The sequence below is a fragment of the Telmatherina bonti genome, assembly GCF_933228915.1.
Source record: "Telmatherina bonti genome assembly, chromosome: 17".
NCBI classification, from domain to species: Eukaryota; Metazoa; Chordata; class Actinopteri; order Atheriniformes; family Telmatherinidae; genus Telmatherina; species Telmatherina bonti.
Genome location: NC_136615.1, coordinates 8,327,015 through 8,350,403, shown reverse-complemented (window position 1 = coordinate 8,350,403; position 23,389 = coordinate 8,327,015). Strand labels below are relative to the sequence as shown.

The 23,389-nt window shown below is 39.3% G+C and overlaps 1 protein-coding gene across 2 annotated transcripts; it reads left to right on the top strand.

The window, feature by feature from the left end:
* Window positions 1-438: 438 nt before the first annotated feature.
* On the top strand, window positions 439-22,337 carry aebp1a (AE binding protein 1a). Of its 2 annotated transcripts, none has more exons than XM_079257263.1 (20): window positions 439-991; window positions 4,740-4,985; window positions 5,121-5,162; window positions 6,462-6,533; window positions 6,830-6,889; window positions 6,998-7,057; window positions 9,918-9,995; window positions 10,189-10,298; window positions 12,793-12,932; window positions 13,404-13,488; window positions 13,561-13,705; window positions 14,329-14,408; window positions 14,507-14,630; window positions 16,498-16,694; window positions 18,262-18,435; window positions 18,521-18,646; window positions 18,742-18,988; window positions 19,727-19,866; window positions 21,199-21,298; window positions 21,391-22,337. In XM_079257263.1, exons 1-20 carry the CDS (start codon window positions 751-753, stop codon window positions 21,966-21,968), a joined length of 3,045 nt encoding a protein of 1,014 aa, XP_079113389.1. In that variant the 5' UTR covers window positions 439-750; the 3' UTR covers window positions 21,969-22,337. The 2 variants fall into 2 exon arrangements, with proteins under 2 accessions (XP_079113389.1, XP_079113388.1); XM_079257262.1 differs by having other exon boundaries at window positions 441-991; window positions 5,118-5,162.
* Window positions 22,338-23,389: the final 1,052 nt, after the last annotated feature.

Here is a 23,389-nt window from a genome sequence, read left to right as displayed (position 1 = left end):
GCCTATCAAACCCCTGTTTCCCACTTATCATATTGAGACCTAACTTGCAGGAGGTAGAGTTGCTTTAGTCATAAAAAGTCCTTCCTCACAGTGTTGCTTTGTGTCTTCTAAGTGACACTTTCAACCTTTTTTCCCCGCTTTGTTTATGACCCTACAGTTAAACACGTTCATGCTTCTGTCAGGAGATAAGCTGCTGTTTTATGTCAAATCTAAGCTTGTTTTAAATACTGCTTTCTCCAGAGTGTTTTCATTCTATGACCAGCTGAAAAACTAAACTTTCTTTAGTTCTCTCCTCCTCCTTCACAGGAATGTCACAAGGCAGATGCTCCGCCCCTCTGCTCCGAGATGGGTGAGGGGAAAAAGGGGGTGAAGGGCCATGAGGGAGAGATGTGACTGAGGAGTATGTGAAAGAAGAGGAGGAAGGCGGGAGGTGTGTTGCTTTGCTGCTGCTCCAGACAGATGCATTTCCTCCTCCTCCTCCTCCTCACAACGACCAGCAGGCTGCTTTGAAACAACCAGCTCTCAACATTTTCTTCCTCTGTCCTCACTGACCCTCAGAAAAGGAAGCTCTGCAGACCTCCACGAAATCATCCCTTTTTATATCCTCATCCTAAAATATCTCAGAGCCTGGAGACCCTTCTGCATCTGCTGGTCAGATGTTGACTTATTTTTCCTGCCAGCTTTAGATTCAGGGCTTTTCCTGGACTGCATTCAGTCTGTTTCATCCAGGTTGAATTTCTTATTGTAGAAATGAGGGCTGAGGTGCTGGTTGTCTGGGTCGGGGTGACCCTCTGTTGTGCCCTGGTCTGTGCTCAGGAAGACTGGGAAGAGAAGGCGCTCTCCAGGGACCCGGCTCAGGTAAGAGAAGGACCGATCGAACACAGGAGACAAGGAGGCGAGGAGGATGTTGAGATGTCAGATGAGCCGACTGAAGCGGTAGCGGAGCAGACGAAGCCAAAGAGGAAGAAAACACCTGAGGAAATTGAGGCAGGTAAGCAGACGGCTAAAGCAACGAGCCGTACTGAGGAAAGATATGCAGGTCTGGATGAGTGTTTTGTGACCTTTCCCACTCACAGCTTGCAGCCAAAACACAGCGGAGACATGAACAGGAAAGGCTGCAATCAATCTCCGAGGCAGGAAACCATTTAGTTTGTGAAGTGAAGAAAAGTGAGGGCTGGGCCTCCATCTTTACCTCTGAAATGTGCTCAGAGATTTTACTTTTCTGACCTCTGTGAAAAACCAAAACCAGAGCAGCAGAATCTCTGATTCAGAGATGACGGATCAGTTGTTGCAGCGGTTCAGCTGGTCGGACGTTTTCTTGGCAAGCTCCCCGCTCCGCTGCTTACGTGAGCTGCCTTCCCAGCCACAAACACCAGCTGGATCTGAATATCTATAAAAGTTTTAGGAGCTTGTTTTTGAGAAGCATAATGATCAGAAAAGGAGCTTTTGTCATGAGCGAGTTCACAGTGGAAGCATGTCTGTGGAAAACTGAAAGCAGGAGCAACAGACTAAATGTTTCCACTCTGCTTTTCCAGAAGCAAAGAGGATTTATGAGAAGGCCCACTTTCAGTAGCTCTGATGTAAAAGTACTCATGTTCTGCTCTCCGCTGCATGAAGCAAAACCACAAATCAGGCCGCGTTGCTCATGTGTGGCTGGTGGAGGCTACAGGAGGGACATAATTAACAAAAACCCACAACAGTTTTTCAGCTGAAGTTTGGTTTCTGGAATTAAGGTTTTGCTGAGGATGAAAAATCACCATCATCATCGTCAGTTATTGACAATCTCTTTTTTTTTTTGTATCTTGTCCAGCATTTCGGCAAGCAGAATGATGGTCTGGATGCTGTGTTCTGCTGAGCAAATTTACTTTGCCAAGGGAAGCTTTATAAATATAATGACTTTCTGAATTTTTATTTTATTTCTATATTTATTTTGCGTTTTTGTTTGGATTGTATAGTTTGTACTGCTGGACCGGACCGGAGAGGACAGAAGAGAGACAGAAAGAGAAAGAAGAGAGAACACCTCATAGGCAAAGTAAAACAGATGAAGATGATGATGATTGATTAAGTTTTTTAGTAAACTTCTGAACACAATTTCAGCCAGACTGGAAGATGCTTTGGCTGCTTTTTAAACACACGTGGAAACACAAAAACTTTCACATTCACTAAACTCTCTGCCAACTTTAGATTCATAGTAACTAAACTATGAATCTAAAAAGTTAAATATAAATGAGAAAAAAAGAGAAAAAACCAGCTGCTGTTAGTGAATAAACCTGCGTGACGACTCGGTGACTGTGTCACATGCAGAACGTGCAGAGTGGAACGTGTTCAGAGAAAAATCACTGACACTCTCAGATGAAGGTTTTACTTCAGGGAGCTTCAGATGAACGTATGAAGATTATGTGTTGCTTGTTTCTGCGCTGTCAGTGACATCACTTCATTTAACTCCTGTTTGTTTTTACAGTATTTATTGGATACTGATCTGCTTGTATGACCTGAGCAAAGGGTTATCAGGCACTGACTACTCTCTGAAGTTGGAGTTGTACTTAATGTATGCACAGATAATTGTATATTTATGTAAAATTCCAGTTTTAGGTGTAGTTTCATATTTCAGTCACATGGACATAGTTTTACATGTTTTGCTCAGGACTCTATTTATTCTTTTCTTCCATTGTTTTCAGAGTTTAAATCTTTAGCATTTCAAGCCTTTACAGCCTAGTTTAGCCCTCACAGTGAACGTTAATCATTGCAAATGCTGAATGGATGAATGGATGGATGGATGGATTGATCGATGGATTGATTGATGAATTAATTACATGGATTAATTGGTTGGATGGATGGATGGATGAATAGGTAGATGGGTGGATGGCTGGATGGATGAATGGATGATTGATGGATGGATGGATCGATGGATGGATGGATGGGTGGATTAATTGGATGGATTAATTTGTTGGATGGATGGATGGATGGATGGATGGATGGATGGATGGATGGATTAATTGGATGGATTAATTTGTTGGATGGATGGATGGATGGATGGATGGATGGATTAAGGTATCATTAGGATCCATGCAGCAAAATATCAGCATGTTTCTGCACTTTTACATGTTCAGTTTAGTGAAGTTGGTGCAAAACGGTGAGACAAGAGTAATTAATTTAAAAGCCTGTTTTAAATCAGGAAATAAACATTAAATATAAAACTGGCAATTATTAAATCAAAATCAATAAGCTGATGTGTAGTGATGACAGAAGTACCAACTGCAGGTGACTGAAAGACAACTTTGTACATAGAGGGTGAGTCCTGTGTTGGCCGTGCAGGACCAGGTGGAACATTAGGAAGCATGTAGGACAACAAACAGCCCTCTGTTTCCGTGTTGGAGTCTGGTAATGACTCTATAATGAAGCTAGATTAAAAACACTAAACTCTGAAACCATTTGATGGTCTCCTCTCTGTGTTATTATCTGGAACTCGGCTTTTAAACCTCCAGTTTTATACATTTAAGTCTATAAGCAGTTTGTCATCAGACTCTTGAGAGGGTGGAAATGAATGCCTCTGCATCGCCGGGCTGACTCCAAACCAGCCCAGTTAGAGGTTGGAGCCTCAGAAATTCTTACATTTTAATCTGTACATCTTAAAATACTAAATAGAGACATTTTCAGGACACAAAGCTAATTTATTTCCCATTACTCCATCAGGACAAGATAATATTTTGAGGCCTCTGCTCAAAAATCAAGACATTTGTATATTTCTGCATTTAAAAGGTCTATTTAAACACTTTTTTAGACATAAAGAGATACTTTACATATTAGCATATGTGCTTCTGGTGAAGATAAATTAAAGATAGCACAAATAAAAAAGATTTTAGGCTTCCTATAGGAGTATTTTTCAGATGAATATCAAATAAAACATTGGGAATGATGCCTCTGTAGCTCTAAAACTCAAGCAATTCCTAGTACAATATGTGAACATTATCTCTGCAGGCAAACTCTGATAGAGGTTTTATGTACAGACAGTTCAGGAGACGTCTCTAAAACCATTTGGCACCATCTGTTCCCAGCATCCCCAGTTGGAGGACCTCAGGTTTCAGCCTGTCGTGGTAGACTTTTAATAACTTTGTGGGTCCACGTTAGAATAAAGTCTGAAAATGCAAGAATTATTCACCTTTCTGGGCTAAAACATGTTTATAAGTCCAGTTTCCTGTGCAAACTGTAACATTAGACAACAGGTCTGAGAATCAGACATGGGGAATTTACAAGAAATGGAAAAATCTCCCACTAACACCATTAGCCTGCGATCATTCTGAGTCCTCCACTGGAAAGGGATAATTCACCCAGTAGCCCATCTGATTTTATGTGTTGTGTGTCTGTCTGAGCTCCAGTTTGAACATGTTTTATTAGGGCAGATTGATGACTGCTGTAAAAACATCTGACATGCAGACTATAAAGAAAACTAAGGAAAACCATCTGGGAGTTAAAGTTCATGTAGCACAACAGTAAAAACATCATACAAAGCTTCACATCTGTGTCTTGTGTCTCTTATGTTGGTATTATATGGTATATATATATATATATATATATATATATATATATATATATATATATATATATATATATATATATATATATATATATGTATATATATATATATATATATATATATATATATATATATATATATATATATATATATATATATATATGCACTATTTTGGTTTTAACTAACTGAATGTTTCGTTCTGAAGCCAGGGCAAAAAAGGCAGCAGAAAAAGAAGCCAAGGCAAAGAAGCAGAAAGCTCCAAAACCCACCAAGAAGCCAAGACCCCCCAAACCCACCAAGAAGCCGAAGGCCCCAAAACCCACCAGGAAGCCGAAGGCCCCAAAACCCACCAAGAAAGCAAAGATGACGGCCACAACTCAGCCAGATATCCGGCGTCCCTCTCCTGAGGAGGAGGAGGAGAAACTGCTGATTGAGTTGGGTTTAGAAACACGTAGGTGTCTTTTCAGATTACTGGTTTTACTGGAAGCTCAGTCAGTCACCAAATGAATGTCTTGTTGGCAAAGCAGTACTATGTTTGGTCTCATGGGATGGAGAGATTTCAGCATCATCTTGATCTTTACAGCAGTTCAACCTGTGACCCCGAAGGAGCCTATCGAGCCAGACCTGGGTAAGAGACTCCGTTTTCTCAACCAGCATCAACGCGGATTATTAATATTCAGCTTCCTGACAGATGTTATGACAAAACAACAACAGCTTAAAATAACACTGGAGAGTAATGTCTGGAAGGACAAAGATCCAGCAGTTTTATCTCAGCATTTCAGTCATTTTCAGATCATTTCAGCTTCATTGTACTCTCTATAAATTTGTGTTAACTTGAATCCATTTTAATTTCCAGTGTTTCCAAAAGAGAAATAAAAAACAGTCAGCTGATAAACAACATGGAGAAACTGGAGATTAATCCACACTGCAGTCAAGTTTCATGCCAATCAAATAAATGAATTATACAATAAAGATAAACAAAAGAATCATGTGGTCCAGGCATTGAGTTTGGCATTTTACCGACAACTTTTATCATTTTTTAAGCTCTAACTGAGCAACATTGGACAAGAGAATGGAGCAGATGAGAGAAAAAACTGAGTCCGATCAGCAGCACACCAATCAGGAATGAATGGAACTGATGGCACCATGAGGAAATGTATTTACTGTGGAGTTTACAACCCCAACAGAACATTTTTCATAGGACTTTATTGTAAACACAGATGTTATGGAGTCACAGTTTACTAGCTTATAACTGCGTCCATTTTTATCATCTAAGGTTGAAGTCTTCTTGTTGTCCTGAAAACCCAAAAGTGGGTTTTAATGACATCTTCCAAAGTGTTTATGAAGCTCTTTGTAGCAAAGCTCTGAGGTTTTGGGGAGTTATATGAGAAACACTAACAGGAAGCTTAAAATGTCTGTTCCATAAATCAGTTTTATCATTTCATGTGTTTAAGAAGAAAATAAAAATTCCCAAAGAAGGTAAACAAGAAACTCTTTCACGCTACCGAACAGACACTAAACACACTTACTTTATGTATGAATAAAACTCATTCACAACTACTTTTAGTGTCAGAAACACTTCATCTAACTTTACTTCAGGATGACTTACAACTTCATAGTTGATGAAACTATAAACAGTGATTTATACAGTATTTTGTCTTTTACGTGATCCAAGCTTTCTGCTTGAAGGGGATCTAATTTCATGTCTCAGACCCTCATCGTGGGTCCAAACATACTGAAAAGATGTGACACTATGAGCAAGAATATTTAAAAAAATTATAGGACAAGTACTGCATACTCAGTTTTTTATTTATTTAGACACATTTTCAGCTAAATATCAGTGATCATTACAAATTTATCATGAATAATGACAATGAGCTTTAGTGCTGATTCAACTGGTTTGTTAAAAAAAAGGTTTTCTTTGCAGGTGGGGTACCTGGTGGACACCCTGATGACAAGAATGCAGCTACAACTACTGAGGTCATCATGTACATACCAGGTAGAGATCTATTCTATCATCCCCCACATCATTACTGTGTATGAAATGCAAAATTCATGCCAGTTTCACTCTGCTTGGGGTCTTTCTCTGTGTTAAAAAGACAAGGAGGATGTTAAACCTTTAGGCTAGTGCAAAGTTCATCTGAAAATGAATCTGAAATTGATCATTATTTTTATAAAAAAGCTAGACATTAGGAAAACTGGAATCCTGCCTGTATTATTTTATATCTATTTGCCTTGTTGTAGGGTCTTAATGAAATAAAAAAGCATCTAATTATCTATTTACTTCTATTGCAGAGGAAACCACAACAGTCCCATATGTTGGTCCCTGGTATGAAGAATATGATTACGCTGACTGTATGTCTGTTTCCTATCATCATCAATATTTATTTAGTCATTATTGCTCTTGTGTGATGTGGGTCTTGATTGTGTCACGAGTTATTTTGTCTGTTTCTGGGACCACAGTGGCAGCTAAGAAGCAACAGGAAGAGGAGGAGCGAGCTCGGAAGGAAAAGGCAGAAAAAGGTTTTTATCACTTTTCTGGAAAATATTGATGAGGAGAAAAGAGAGTCTGCTGATATGTTCTTATCTTTCCACACACACTGCGGTGTATTTAGACTAAATCACACACCCTCCATTCTTTAAACCAATGCTGGATGATTCACTTCAGCCTACAATGAGAATGCATTTGATGGATTTAGATCTCCTTTGGTTAGGTTAATAAGTCATTCAAAAGTGTCCATAGGAGTGAGTGTGAATGGTTGTTTGTCTCTCTGTGTGACCCTGTGATTGACTGGCCACCTGTCCAGGTGTACCCTGTCTCTTGCCCAATGGTTGCTGGGATAGACATCAGCTTCCCACGACCATTAATTGAACTAAGCGGTTCAGAAAATGAATGGATGGATGGATGGATGGGTGGATTAAGTGGATGGATGGATGGATGGATTGATCGATGGATTGATCGATGGATTGATTGATGGATTAATTACATGGATTAATTGGTTGGATAGATGGATGGATGAATAGGTAGATGGATGGATGGCTGGATGGATGGATGGATGGATGGATGGATGGATGGATTGATCGATGGATTGATTGATGGATTAATTACATGGATTAATTGGTTGGATAGATGGATGGATGAATAGGTAGATGGATGAATAGGTAGATGGATAGATGGATGGATGGCTGGATGGATGGATCGATGGATGGATTAATTTGATGGATTAATTTGTTGGATGGATGGATGGATGGATGTATGGATGGATAGATTAATTGGATGGGTGGATGGATGGATGGATGGATGGATTGATGGATTGATCGATCGATCGATGGATTAATTAGATGGATTAATTGGTTGGATGGATGGATGGATGGATGGATTATTTTGTTGGATGGATGGATGGATGTATGGATTGATGGATTAATTGGTTGGATGGATGGATGGATGGATGGATGAATTGGATGGATTAATTGGTTGGATGAATGATGATTGATGGATGGATGGATGGATGGATGTATGGATGGATGGATTAATTGGATGGGTGGATGGATTGATGGATGATGGATGGATGAATTGGATGGATAATTTGGTTGGATGGATGGATGGATGGATGGATGGATGGATGGATGGATGGATGGATGGATGATCAATGGATGGATGGATGTATGGATGGATGGATTAATTGGTTGGATGGATGGATGGATGGATGAATTGGATGGATAATTTGGTTGGATGGATGGATGGATGGATGGATGGATGGATGTATGATCAATGGATGGATGGATGTATGGATGGATGGATTAATTGGTTGGATGGATGGATGGATGGATGTATGGATGGATGGATGGATTAATTGGTTGGATGGATGGATGGATGGATGTCTTCTTTGTCATAAAGATGCTAACGACTGTGATGCGGCACAACATTAATATCATAAATATTATTGATATATAATAATGACAAGAAAATCAGTATAATTCCTGCTAAATGCTGGAGATTCTTCATCAATAATTACAACTTGCACATTAATTTACTTTTTGCATTTCCCTCCTAAGACCAGCTGTTTTTATCTTCATGACAACACAACACTAAACTTCTCAGCACTGTGATGGCATTGATCCCTGTTAATTAAAGATGATAAATAATTACGGTGTTGAGGCAGAAAACTCCTACAAGGTGGACAGAATCGGTGGAATTTATTAGTTCAACACGCTGGTATGGCTCATGTGCTCCCATTCCAGGATGAATAGAAGTTTAGGTAGAATCAATCATTTTGGTACCAAGTTAGATTTTTCTTCAAGTCTTTTTGTTTTACATTAACATAAATCATACTTTAAAAAGCTGTTTTACAGAATCCATCAAACGAGGCACATCAGTGCAAGGCTGGTTTGTTCTAAATGCTTCACATGAAACATTTCAACATTACAGCAAAGTACAAAAGAAAAATCAAACACAGGAGAATTATAAAAAGATAAATGGAAAAGAGATCTTTCCATTTTACCCTTTCTGTTCTCCATCTGAACAGTGGGAACAGGAGCCCAGAGTTCTTCATCAGAGCGGTGCTTAAGTGGGACAGAAATCGTTCTGTAAATTATTCTATCCATGCACATCATCACTTACAGCAACAAACCATCACCACACTTTAAGCAATTCATTATTTTCATCATGGCTGAGTGAAAACATTTAAAGTCACAAGCGATCACAAGCCACCTGTCCCAGATGTGTGAACCAGAATGTCAGAGAACGGCCGAACAAAACTTCATTTACCACCTAAATGGTGCATGAAAAGGTTCCAAAGTAAAACTCTGGGCCAAGCAGAACATTGAGTTGCATCGACTGGTTTGCCAAAAGCTTGCTAAAAGCAGTCAGTATTCATTATTACTCAGCCAGTCCTAAAACCACTGTTCTCGTAGCTGGAAACCACAGAAAGTTGTAAAGTACTACAAGACTTTTAATGGAAATTTACAGGGAAAACAGTGTGGAATGACCAGATTGATCCATCATCTTTTTTCTGTTTCTATGATGTAGAAATTAAACCAGAAAAGAGAAAAACACAGATGTGAGAACGGAGAACAATTCCAGCGACTGCTTGTTAGATAAATCAGAGATGTGTGGTAGTAAGTACCAGGGAGGGAGGCGACTGACGAGAGATGTTTTAGTCTTACAACACTTTGGCTCTGGTGTTTTTTTTGATTGAAACTGATAAAGATCTCCTGCAGAACCCAACATCAGGTTCAATATGATCCATTTTTCAGATCTGGAAAACAGAGAGGCGTTTGAGTGAAAAGTGTGTTCACATATGGAAGTATTTTGGCTGGTGGTGGTTGAACGGAGGGCAATGAAAATCTTCTGAAACATTGTTTTCTTGTTATTATCTGAAAGCTGAGCGGCTGAGGAAGAAGTGGGAGGAGGAAGAGGAGGAGAGACTGAAGCAGGCTGCAGTGCCTGCTGAGCCAAAAAGTAAGAGAATTACTCTTTGGTGGGGTCTAAAGTTTTATTTACAAGTTCAAGTTTGTTTGTTTAATTAAAAATTAAAAGCATCACTATGTTTTCATCCTAAACTATCAAACCACTAGTCTCTTGCAGAGCGTGGTTTTCAGGATAATGTGGGGACGTTATAGTAAAGAGATAATGTGTGTTTTTCCCCTCTCAGAGTGTCCTCCTCTGGGGTTGGAGTCTCACCGCGTTGAAGATGACCAGCTGCTGGCTTCCTCACAGTCTCATCATGGCTTTGTGGCTCAAAGGGGACGTCTTAACATGCAGGTGGACTCTCCTATCAAAGCATCTCAACATACATTATCTCACAACGGAGTCACAAAATACATACAAGATGATCCATGGTAAAATAAAAAGATTTTAAAAATATGGGTAACAACGTTTGATTGAAAAGTTTATTTGAACATAATGAAATCTAAAAACAAAAACAAGAAAAAAAAAGACAAAAAACAAAACAAAACAAAACATAGAAATAAGAGATGACAAAACGTCCAAAAGGAGTGGGTAGAAGCATCAGCTTATATGTAGTCCTACCCCAGAGATGAGCAATACAATCCCAATAACAACAATATTAACCCATAGCAATACAACAGTAGCAACCCAGTATAATATTAATACTTATTTAAAAATAACAATAATAATAATAACTAGAAACAACTATTATTGAAATAATAGCAAATGTGAATGCCCATTTATTGAACTATGCTGAATGATTGAAATGAAATTGCATAAGTATAAGAAATTGAAAAAAAAGCCACAACTGTCAATTCTACTAGTTGGCCCACATCAGGACTTGATCCCATGAACTTCTCTATTAGAAGCACACAAACTTAACTCACTACACCACCAGCACTCTTGGTTGCACCTTGGAAAAAACAGTCAACTTTTTTCCAATTACCTTTTTTTTCCACTTCCAGCAGGGTGTAATTAGTGGGATTGCAAAAACATGTGCAAGGTTGAACTAAACCCCAGTAAAGATGTGACAGACTTTGTTCAATATGAAAAACTTTTTTTTAACTTGTTTAAGATTCATCAAAGTGTTGAAATGTTGCAGGGAGCATTGTTGGAACAAATCTTTCATATTTAACTGTGACATTTGCAAATAAATTCCTTTGCTCCTTAAATGCCCATGGGCATTCACATCAATAATAATATCCTTTATATGTCATAATCTATATGAATACATTGAGCAATTAAGAATAAGTTGTGCTGTATGGTAATTAAGCAGATCCTGGAGTTTTAGTAACTTAGACTGTAAAAACAAAGAATTTGTATGATCTAAATGACCAGCTTTATGTATACCATGAACTGCCCTTTTTTGTAGGATTAATAGTGAGTTCATTGTGGAGCACAGTGATCCCCAAACAAGTTTTCTCCTTAAACCTGAAAAAAAATTGTAGGTTTTTGCCATAAAATAAATCCATAAGTGCTTTATCTTGCATGGACCATGACCATCGCACCTTTTCCTGCTTCAGAGAGTCAGAATATACAAAAATGCTAATGAGCTATCATCATTCAGCCTCTCAGCACCTCTTCAAAGTCTTTAAGTCAGTAATAAACTTTGACTCACTGGGTGGCAGAAATCTATCTTTTCTGCAACACGATGCGATAACTGCTTGCTCTTTATTCATTTTGAACATGACTCACCAATCCTGGTCCTCGTGGCCAGCAGGTTTTCCAAGTGACCCTGCTGGGAAACTCCTGTCTCAGACTCAGACAAGCTCTGCACATGTCTGCTAAACACACAATGATCTGAATCAGGTGCGTTGCAGTGGGGACACTTGGAAAACCTGCAGGACACCGGCCCTCGAGGACCAGGATTGGTGATCCCTGATTTTTGAACGGCACAGCAGAACATCTGCACACATCTCATCATGTTTTACCCAGGAGTTGTGTGAGAGGTCCGACACCATGTGCAACTTCCTTTGGCTTTTTGTGTCGTGTGTCCTGGAGAGACAGCAGACACAGCTGGATTCATGACCAGTTTCCTACTGGTTCCTGGTGGTACAGCTCATGGCTTTTCTTCTAAAGCAGGGGGGGGGAAATACCTCACATGAAGATAAATTTGCTCCAGGATAAGGCAGGCGTCAGTCTCTATCGTGCAAAATGCAACTATTCTTTGGATGAAAATCAAGAATGAGGAAGAAAAAAGTCCCTTCCTTCAGCAGAGGGTGAAACCTTTCCAAGTTGCTTTGTCCCAGTGAGTCAAGCTCTAGTCAGGGTTGCTGCCTTTTATGTGAAAAGTTGGTTGCAATAGCTCTCAGTGATTAACAGTTAGCATCTCTTTGTTTCTATTGCTGTTTGGTTCTTATAATATAAAAATGGCACCTAGTTTCAGTGGATTGCTTGTCCACAGCTCAGTCATACAGGGACGGTGACTCTCAGCCCACTGGAGACAAGATAGACCAAAAGAAACAGTTATTCATTGTGGCTGCTTTTGGTCTCATTGTTGATCAGATAATCAGCTGGAATAGTGGTTAATTATTAGTTCAAAAGCAAAATTATCTCTGTGCAAAATGTGTATTTTGATTGGGAAACCACTTCTCTAGCAAGCTTGTGCTGGCTTTTCCTAAAGTTGAGCGAATGGATAAGATCAGTTCATACTGGTCCTTCTGCAGTCTCCATAGCGCATCCAGATTGTCTGAGTGGAAATCATCCGTCAGTGTTGCTTGTTTTAAGCCTCATGTCATGTTTAGCTCCTGTGCCTTATATAAGAAACAGTAACTTGTTTCCAGTTACAGAATGTAAAATCTGTCTGCAGGGCTCTGATAAAGAAGATGACATGTATGGTGGAGCGTGGTGCGCCGAGCCCGAGGAGAAGGAACACTGGTTTCAGGTCGACGCTCGCAGAGAGGTGGAGTTCACTGGTGTCATCACTCAGGGAAGAAACTCGGAGCAATAGTGAGTTTTAAACTTTACTTAAAATCTTCACAATATTACTGCTACAGCCAAGTTGAGTTCATTTATTCATCACTACTTGTTTTATGAACCAGACTAACAGTCTGAATCCGTTGGGTTTTTTTTTTAATCAAATACAAATAAATCATTTTAATCAAACCCAAACAGCTTAAATAACACGTTTAAGAGGCAGTAAGCAGTAATAAAACAGTAGTAAAACAGTAATAATCACATTTAAGGCACAGAAAATGAAGTCACCTGCAGTTCCATGGAATTTTGTTGCTTTTCTTTTGTCATTGTTGACATAAACTAACCTGGATGCATGTGTATTAATGGATGACAGAACTGGAGTTGCAGCTTTTTCTGGATCGAGGTCGTCTTATTAATCTGTCCTGACTGAAAAAAGTTCTAACATTTCATCTTTGTGGACATGTCCTCTCATACATGTAAGAAAATAGTGATGTTTCATTTCAGCGAGGACTTCATGTCATCCTACTTTGTGGCCTTCAGCAACGACAGCCGCGACTGGACGGTGCTGCAAGATGGCTACGCTGAATGGGTGAGTGGAAAACAAAGAAAGCAGCATGGATTGGTACGAATCAGTCACAGCTATGCATGATCTCCTCTGCAGCTGTTTTACGGCAACGTGGATAAGGATACGCCGGTGATGAGTCAGTTTACGGTGCCGGTGGTGGCGCGTTACATCCGCATCCTGCCTCAGAGCTGGAACGGCAGTCTGTGTCTGAGAGCTGAGATCCTGGCCTGCCAGCTGCCCAGTCAGTACCACAACCTCTTTAGCCTGTTTATGTCTGGAAAAAAAACTTTTTATGCTGACATGAGGATCAATAAGAGCTGAGGAAACTCTTTTAACATCTTCCACATAAAAAAAAAATTATTTTATTTTAATTGTGTTTATTGTTCTCTCTAGACCAAAACCAAGAGACCAAGAAGCATCATAGTTTTGCTTTAGTCCTTGCTCAAAGGTTTTTCCACAGAAAATACTCCCATCTAAGACTTTGAAGCTTCATGGCCTCATTTAGTCACAACTTTCTCATTCCAGAGAGTAATATGTCACCTCCTTCTGGAAGAAAAATCCCTGCTGTTCGCCAAACTTGGATTCAGATTGTTGATTATCTCCACTTCAGAGTGAAACCAAACTTTTCCACAACATGAACCTCAGAGCTACAAAGTGTTACACAACTTCGTAAGGGCTGAGAGTTTCCACCACTGTCCAGACAAAAATATTTACATTCACATCTTAATCAACTATTTAATGGGAGAAAAGTCTAGACGGCAGAGCTGAGAAGTTATTAAGCACATTCACTGAAACATTATACAGCGTTTTAGTGCTCATAGGGAGAGAAAAACCTCGTACGTTACGCTGTGTTGCTTCTCTCAGGCAGCTATCACAGCGAGAACGAGGTCAACTCATCTGATGACCTGGACTTCAGACACCACAACTATAAGGAGATGAGACAGGTCTGTTTTTACACATTAAAATGCAGAAAATTAAAAGCTTATAAACAGATAATTCACAACAATACCACATCACTTCTTCTCCCATCGCTACTTTTCAGATGATGAAGGTGATAAACGAAGAGTGTCCCAACATCACCAGGATCTACAACATTGGGAAAAGCTCACAAGGTCTGAAGATGTACGCCATGGAGATCTCTGACAACCCAGGCGAGCATGAGACAGGTGAGGACGTTCAAGCTGTGATGGTGACGCAGAATCCGCTTGTTTTGCAGTATAATTATGTATAATATTAACTTTTTTTTTTTTTTAATTGTTTTTGTTTCTTTTGTTTTTTTTTTATTTCGGGGTGATTTCTACTTATCTGAGAGCATTTTTCTGCAAACTGACAGAGTAACCCTGAAAGCCCTACGACTGAAAAACACTGATCCTTTATCAATTTTGCATCCTGTCTCTTCTCTGAGCTCTCTCCAGCCAGTAAAAGTCACTCTGACATTGACTCTTGCCCTGAAAATCTGTTTTCCTTTTCCTTGCTTCTCCCAGTAATGTCCTCTCGCATTTCTTTGCACAATCAGCCTTTGTGCACATTTTAAATGTCCATTATGTTCATATTTAGTTGCAGGTATTGAACGCTGTCTCTTAAAGCAAAATGTTCTTTAAAAGATGTGCTTCTTTAGGATCTTATCATATTAGTAAAATGACTACTTTTCACTCTCTCAGAATGCACCATTTATATTTATTTGGTGTAAGTACACATTCAGGGCAGCTGCCTTATTGGTGCCACCATTTTTATTATGGTGCCTCTGAATGGACAAAAAGCTGTGTATGAAATGAGAAAAATGCAGTTTCATAGGCACTCAAGTGCTGTTTGGGATAAGTAACACATTAAAATGATCATATGTGAGAGGAGTGAGCAAGTGGTAAACACTAAAATAAACAATTGAAACATAAATAGCGTTTAATCATTTATTTGTATAAAAAAAACAAATAAATGATTAAACGCTTCAGACCATCTGGCTTAGCATTAGTTTGCCCGTCTGGCTTAGCATTAGTTTGCCCCTCCAACAACACACACCCCGAGGCGGATCACCCGCTAAGTACACGGCAAAATTAACACACTTGAGACATCCTGATTTGCACGGCAACTAAATACACATCAACAGTCCCTTAATATTATGCACAAAAAGAATCTGGATCGGACGAATCAGTGCTCAGCACCCCGGAGAATAAATCCTTTTAGGGGGAAGCGACGAAAAAAAAAAAACACAAACAAACAAAAAGAAAAGTAGTTAGTCTGCTCTTACAATCACCATGAATTGTGGCCTGAACACACAACTGGAGCGGACTAACTTAAAACCAAACTAAACTAAATCAAACAAAAAGGACAGCAGGTAGCGGCGCATCACACTGTAAACAAAACGAAGTATAAAAATACTATTAAACAAAAACATTTTAATTTTACTTCCTTTAAAAACTGTAAAAGCTCAGCATACCTGCACCCTTTAATTCCCACACTCTGTTTCCTTCATCCAGCAGTCTGCCAGAGCCCAGTCCTGTCATACAAAGCATGGTAAAACCATGTCCACACAATAGAAAATGCAACACACTAAAACCTACAATATATTTACTGGATTACTGCTGAGGTCCAACACTTCCCCTGAAAGTTAACGTGGCCACTGATGGCCCTGGTTACCAAACAGGAAGCTGGCATTACGTCCCCATTTATAGAGGACCTGCCCCAAAGGCCAGCGACACCCTGCTGTACTTCACATAGAAGAAGATAATGTTGTAGTTAACTGTAGTGCAATCATCACATGAAGCCACTGAACCCACTCACAGATGAAAACATGTTTATGTCTGGAAGAATTTTGCCACTAACGGCCACCGTCCATTCACATTACACTGTATTACATAACATTTGAAGTCATTTCTATTTCTATTCCCATCTTTACCACTAGATGTCAGTAATGTTTACACATTGTACCTTTAAGAGCAAAAAGTTGTAATGTGGCTTTAATAACTGACTTTAAAGTTCAATGAAAGCTTTTTTCCCATCATTAAATCCTAATTAACATCTCACATTGTTTTCCAGGTGAACCCGAATTTCGTTATACAGCTGGTCTCCATGGTAACGAGGCCTTAGGTCGGGAGCTTCTCCTGCTGCTGATGCAGTTCTTGTGCAAAGAATACAAAGATGAAAACCCAAGAGTGCGCCGCCTGGTGGATGGAGTAAGAATTCATCTAGTGCCCTCCCTGAACCCGGATGCTTACGAGCTGGCGTTTGAGATGGTACGATGACTTTTTTCAATTTGCAGGAGAAATTTCCCTGAATGTTTGGCTCCATTTCTGGTTGTGCTACCCCATGTAGGATTACTTTTTGTAAGAAAATGTTTCCCGTTAAGCTTTGAAATTTTTGCTCAGTTTTTCTTTAAGGTCAACAGGACCAGGCAGAAATGTACTACTTTTAACTGCTTGACCAGCTGGCCCAGGTTGTTTCAAAGATGCTTGCTCAGTCTTGGGCTTTTTTTTGTTGGTTAGTTTGTTTTAAAGTCCCAGCCGAGAGATCTCGCGAAGCTCTTGTGGATAATAACCAGCTACAGTTAACATGTATTATTTTTGTATCAGAAAAGCTTTGATACTTTCATTGATACCATATATAGATCATACTGTGCATGATGGACCACATATAACAGATTGTACAAGATTTTATATTTAAAAAACAATACATAAAATCAGCCCAGCGGCAGACCTTGCTGGTTAGGGATTAAAGTCATTAATGGACAAAAAAGTCCAATTCCAAAAAATTTAATTTAAAATTAAATTTAAATTTTCCTTTTACTTTTGTTTCTTTTTACCACCAAATTAAAAGTCATTAAAATTATCTTAAACCTTAAAATGCCAGTTTAATCACATGATATGACTGTTGTAATGGGAAAGAACATTCATTCATTTATTATCCTAACGGCTTGGTCTGATGAAGGGTCACAGGGAAGCTGGAGCCTATCACAGCGGTCCTTGGGCGAAAGGCAGGGTACACCCTGGGCAGCTCGCCGGTCCATCACAGGGCCAATTATAATACATGTGTTGTGGAAAAAAGTCTGTCAACGACGAGGAGTCTGGTTCTGAAGTAAAAAATAGATTACAAAGTTTATTGAACAGAAAATAAGAAGAGAACAAAATAATACAAATTCCAATTTGGAGAGAAAACCCAGAGGTCCAACAGCAGAAGCCTACAGTACATCACAAACCTGTGTTATTCCAAACAAGAAACGTCTGTTATTGCTTAAAAGGTTAGGTCAAACTCTCCCCCTAAGTTATAATCTCCCTAATGGCACCATGGTATCTGACTCCTTAGCTGTAAAACTCTTCAAAGGAAGAAATTTTTCTAGTTAATCAGATCCCAGATGCCTGAACGCAGACATCTCAGTACATCATCTATGTCTGTAAGGGTAGATAAGCAGACACTGTGTAACTAAGCCTATGTTCTTAAGTTCATCATGACCTTTTCAGAAAGCCCACAAAGACATCATCAGAAACTAATCTATCCAAAGGATTATGAAGATCTAAGTTAGAATAAATAATGTCCACAACACATGCTAGAGGGATTGGGATTTATTTAAAGATCAAAATCCATATTTGTTTGTTTTACTCATCTTTAGTACATTTCAAATTTTATTTTTTTTTTTATTTTTTATTTTTTTGTACATATTTCCCTAAATGCCCTTAAGGGGTTAAACACACTGTTATATCCATCTGACCCAAACTGCAAAACAAAAAAAGTCAGGTCCTGAAATAGCCTGTTTTATTTTCAAGTGAGACCAGTATTAACCAAACCTTCACACCTCCACTCCCACAGGGCTCAGAGATGGGAAACTGGGCTCTTGGACACTGGACTGAAGAAGGCTACGACATATTTCAGAACTTCCCAGATCTCAACAGCATCTTGTGGGGAGCAGAGGACAGAGGCTGGGTGCCTCGTGTAGTCCCCAACCATCACATCCCCCTTCCAGAAAACTTCCTCAATGGTTCTGTGAGTACATGTAGACATCAGGGGCCTTCTTTTCCAAGCTAACTTTGTTACCTTTCAAGCATTTCTCTGCTTCTTGCTTCCTCAGCTTGCAGTTGAGACAAAAGCTATCATTTCCTGGATGGAGCGAAACCCATTTGTACTGGGAGCTAACCTGCAGGGAGGGGAAAAACTGGTGACATACCCTTTTGACATGCAGCGCCCACCAGTTTCTGTAAGGCTGTTGCACAAAGAAGAACCATGGTAATGTACAGGTTGTCCTCAGCTGTTGTACACTCATGATATTTCTACGCTGCCTCTATGTTTAAGGCAATGGACAGCCGGCGTTGGAGGGTTAACGCCGAGATGAACGAGGAGACCTGGGCTCGCATTCAGCGGCAGAATGAAGGAGCTTTAAGGGAGACTCCTGACGACCAAATGTTTCGATGGCTGGCAATGTCGTATGCCCACAGCCATCTGACCATGACCGAGACCTACAGAGGATCTTGCCACGGTGATGATGTGACAGGAGGGCAGGGCATCATCAACAGAGCCAGCTGGAAGCCAGTGGTGGGCAGTAAGTCAGCAAAGACAACGGTTGGCTTTTTACAGACCTTGACCAGATATCTGAACAAAGAAATTCAATTCAATTCAACTTTATTTGTATAGCGCCACTTCACAACAATGTTGCCACAGGACACTTTACAAACACATCATTTCAAGTCAATTCATACATATCCTATAATAGAAACCAACTGATTGCATCGAGTCATGACTTGGATCCAATCCCCCATCCTGAGCTGCACGCGGCGACAGTGGGAAGGAAAAAACTCCCCTTTAACAGGAAGAAAACCTCCGGCAGAACCCGGCTCAGGGAGGGCAGCCATCTGCCTCGACTGGTTGGGGTGGAGAGGACAGGAAAGACAGATCAACATGTACAACTGCACTTATTCAGGAAGACCTGCGGAGAAAAGGAGAAATAACTTAGAGACGGCAATATTGGCATATATTTATACATTAATATATTAGAGAAATAGAGCGAGGTACTTCTCAGTGCATCAGGTAACATCCCCATTGCTACATAAGTAATGGTTGGCTAGACTACCCATAACTATAAGAGCAAAGAGCAATGAATGAAATCAAAGATATCACTTCTCTGCATCTGTAAATACTGAATGAATTAAACCCTCTCATGTTGCTTTGGTCCTTTTGGATGTTTTAGTGAATACGTCACTATTTTTCTGAGGCAGACCTGTATCCACAGAAGATGTCTGGACTCAGTAAAACCAGATGTTTTCTCCTCACTCTTCCACAGGCATGAACGACTTCAGCTATCTTCACACCAACTGCTTCGAGCTTTCCATCTTCTTGGGTTGTGACAAGTTTCCCCACGAGAGCGAGCTGCCCCTCGAGTGGGAGAACAACCGTGAGGCTTTGCTGTCTTTCATTGAACAAGTGAGAAATGGACGTTTTTAAAGAGAACATTCACTTTTCTACTCTTCAACATTTCCACTAATTTCAGCTCATCTGTAAACTAACCAGAAATATATCTGTATTAAAACTACCTGTTATTTTATTTAATAACTTTACTTTTAGTGCTGGAAATCACAAATATATCACAAGACATGCAAAAGATGGAAACCTTAGCTTGCCTAAAGTGAAATAGATGCCATAAAAAGCCATAAAAAGAACTGTTATGTATAAAGGCATGAAAACATGGAATTCTCTACCGAACCAGTGATGTAAAAAAAACACTTAAAAATATTATTAAAAGACTATTTCTTAAAAGTCCAGGTATCTAAATAAATCATAATTATAAGGGTTTGGTGATAAAAGTATAATAAATACAAATGAATGTGTAATGGAGTAAACATATTGATAATGTGGATAGAGGTCAACTAGAAGATTTGTATTATAGATAATCAAATATATAGGTTAATTTTCAATTATGAGTAGGCATATTTTTGTGTGTATTACAGTAAACTGTTTATATGATACGATGTATTATGGTTAAAGTACTGGATATAACATGAATAGACATGAAATGCATGTATTTAGTATGTAAAAATGGATGTAAAGAGATGGATTTCAGTGTGTAAATAGCTTTTATTCCAGGATTGAACAGAAGTGCTGATGTGCTGAGTAACTTTTACAAGTTTATGTTTTTGGACGTTATAATTGTGCCGGACCCCACGAAGAATAGATGTAGCTTGCTACAGATAATGGGGATCCTAAATAAACTCAACTAAACTAACAAATATGTGATATTTAGTTAAAAAAATACTCATTATGCTCCTTTTTTGTTCAGATATTAAAGAATAAAGTGTATTTTTATAGCATTTTCGAAATGCTGAACGTCACACCGTGCTTTAAATAGTCAAATAGTTTAATGAAATGGAAGAATAAAAGTAGTCACAAGTAAGAATGCAGGAGATAAGAGATAAAACAGATTAAACATAAAACAAAAAGACGAAAACATAAGACTGGTTAAGACAAGGGGCTTTTAGCAGAATCAGTGTAAAGAAACCAGCAAAGTGTTCCAGTCCAGGGAGTAGACCAAAAGTCATGTCTGCTCCAGACTACAATGTTTTTTTTTCTTTTGTGAATACTTGAGATGCTAAAATTAGCAAATATTTGTAACTTTTCCCTTTTTCTTTTACTTGTCTGTCCCTGCAATGACACAAAATACCGTTTGGAGGTGTTTATAAATCCTGTTTCAGGGTTTATTATTTCTGGGAAAGCTTTTGTTTTTGCATGAAATATAAATAAGGTACTTTTCTTGTGCAGGTCCATCGAGGGATAAAGGGTGTTGTGAGAGATGTAGAGGGAAATCTGTTGCCTAATGCCACCATATCTGTAGAAGGAATACGACATGATGTCAGAACTGGTATGAAACCAAACAACAGAAAAAAATGATCAAAAGTTCAGATTTGTTTTGTTTTTAAAGGTTCAGATCCTGACCCCAACATTTCCTTCTAGCTGCAGGTGGTGATTACTGGCGGCTGCTGAATCCAGGCGAGTACAGAGTGACAGCCAAAGCCGACGGCTACACCCCCCAGACCCGGCTTTGCATGGTGGGCTACGACTCTGGAGCCACGCCCTGCAGCTTCACTTTAACCAAATCCAACTGGGACCGCATCAAAAAGATCATGGCGCTTAACGGTAACCGGCCCATTCGGCTCGTCACCAGATCAAACCCAGTGAAAACCACAGCAGCCAGCACCGTGGCAGCCCCCAGAACCAGTGCCAGGACAGAAACCCACGCCAACTCCCAGAATGCAGAGCGGCTGAGGCGGCTGAGACTCAGGCGGCTGCGACTATTGAAATTACACAAGCTGCGTCAACAAAGAGTACAAGGCCGACTCAGAACCACCACAACTACAACAACTACTACTACTACTACAAGCACCACATCACCACCAGAAGCCCTGAGGACGACCGCCTGGTACGACTCCTGGTTTCCTGTGGACAGCTGGTCCACAGAGAATCCGTTTGACAGCATCATCTTTGACTCGGCGCCCACACAGGACTATCCTTTTGAATACACGATTGACTGATCAGCAAACATCTCCAAAGTCATTACTAACCACCAGCTTTATACAAAGTAAACAGGTTTTTCTTTTTGTAATGAAAAAAACAGCGTTTTTTATTATTTGATTAACTTGTTTTGTGTTTTTAAGTGTACAAGATGTGTTTTCTACTAGATACATACTTGTGAAACTATTTTATAGGAACGGGATGAAAAGGTTTCTGCTGAGCAGAGACAACAGCACACATTTAACTGGTTCAGTGTTAAATGAAAGCTTGTTCCAGTACACCGTGTGATGGGAATGTCCATGTCTGATTCTTTAAAGGCATTACAACCAGTTGGCCTCAGTTAAACTGATTTATTGTATGCTGAATGCATTCAATTAAAATGAAGTCATTTTCTAATTTATGGTTCGTGTATTGGTTTAAGGTTGAAATTTAACCGTAACGAATAATTTTTAGCATGAAATATTTAGAGTTGAATCTTGACTTTTTATTATTTATTTGATAAACATATCAGAGGCTGTTCTGTGCCTGCATTTTAAAATTTATTATTTTCATAAAATCCTCATTATTTTAGTCCAAGAATCATAAAAGTCAGAGGCAGTTTTTTTCTGGAAATATGCTCAAACGCCAGGCATCAAGAATCCATTCAGCCGTCGTTGACATATTTATTTCTGTTGTTCCAGAACAGAAACTAAATACAGCTTCAGCCAAGGTTATTTTTATGTAATTTATTTATACATATATATATATATATATATATATATATATATATATAACAACTCTAACACTTCACGGAAGGATCTGCGTCCAACTGGACAGTCCACTAGCACCTTCCTGCGATGTCCTCTACTGTTTGATTTCATGCTTGTGTTGTTCTCACTCATATGTAAGTCGCTTTGGATAAAAGCATTGCTAAATGACTGTAGAATAGAATAGAATAGAATAGAATACTGATGAACCTCAGAAATCTTCACCTTTTCTTCCCCCTGACGAATTAATCCAGCATCCTTCTTGCACCCTGTCTCTTCTCTGGGTTCTCTCCAGCCAGGAAAAGTCTGCCTGGTGTTGATTCCTGCTTTTCCCCTTTTTGTCCCCGTTCTCCTTTAAATATGTCCTCTTGTGTGTCTTTGCTACATCAGCCATGGTGGGTCACAAACCTCTCATTACTTTATAGAGTTTCTAAACTGGAAGTTTAAAGACTTGACTATCTTGTTGTACATTTTTAGAAAAGCTAAACTTGTACAGCTAGTCATGGAAGGACAACAGCAAGATCTAATCGACTGCAGGATGTGCACTACAGGTATAATTATGATGCGTTTAGGGCTTCTTGTCACTTATCTAGACACTAATTTCTGATATTTTCATCTTGTTAGCTGGTCCAACTAATGTAAAATGACTATGCTGATAGCAAACACCCAGCTGATGCTCTGTTGCATCTATGTGA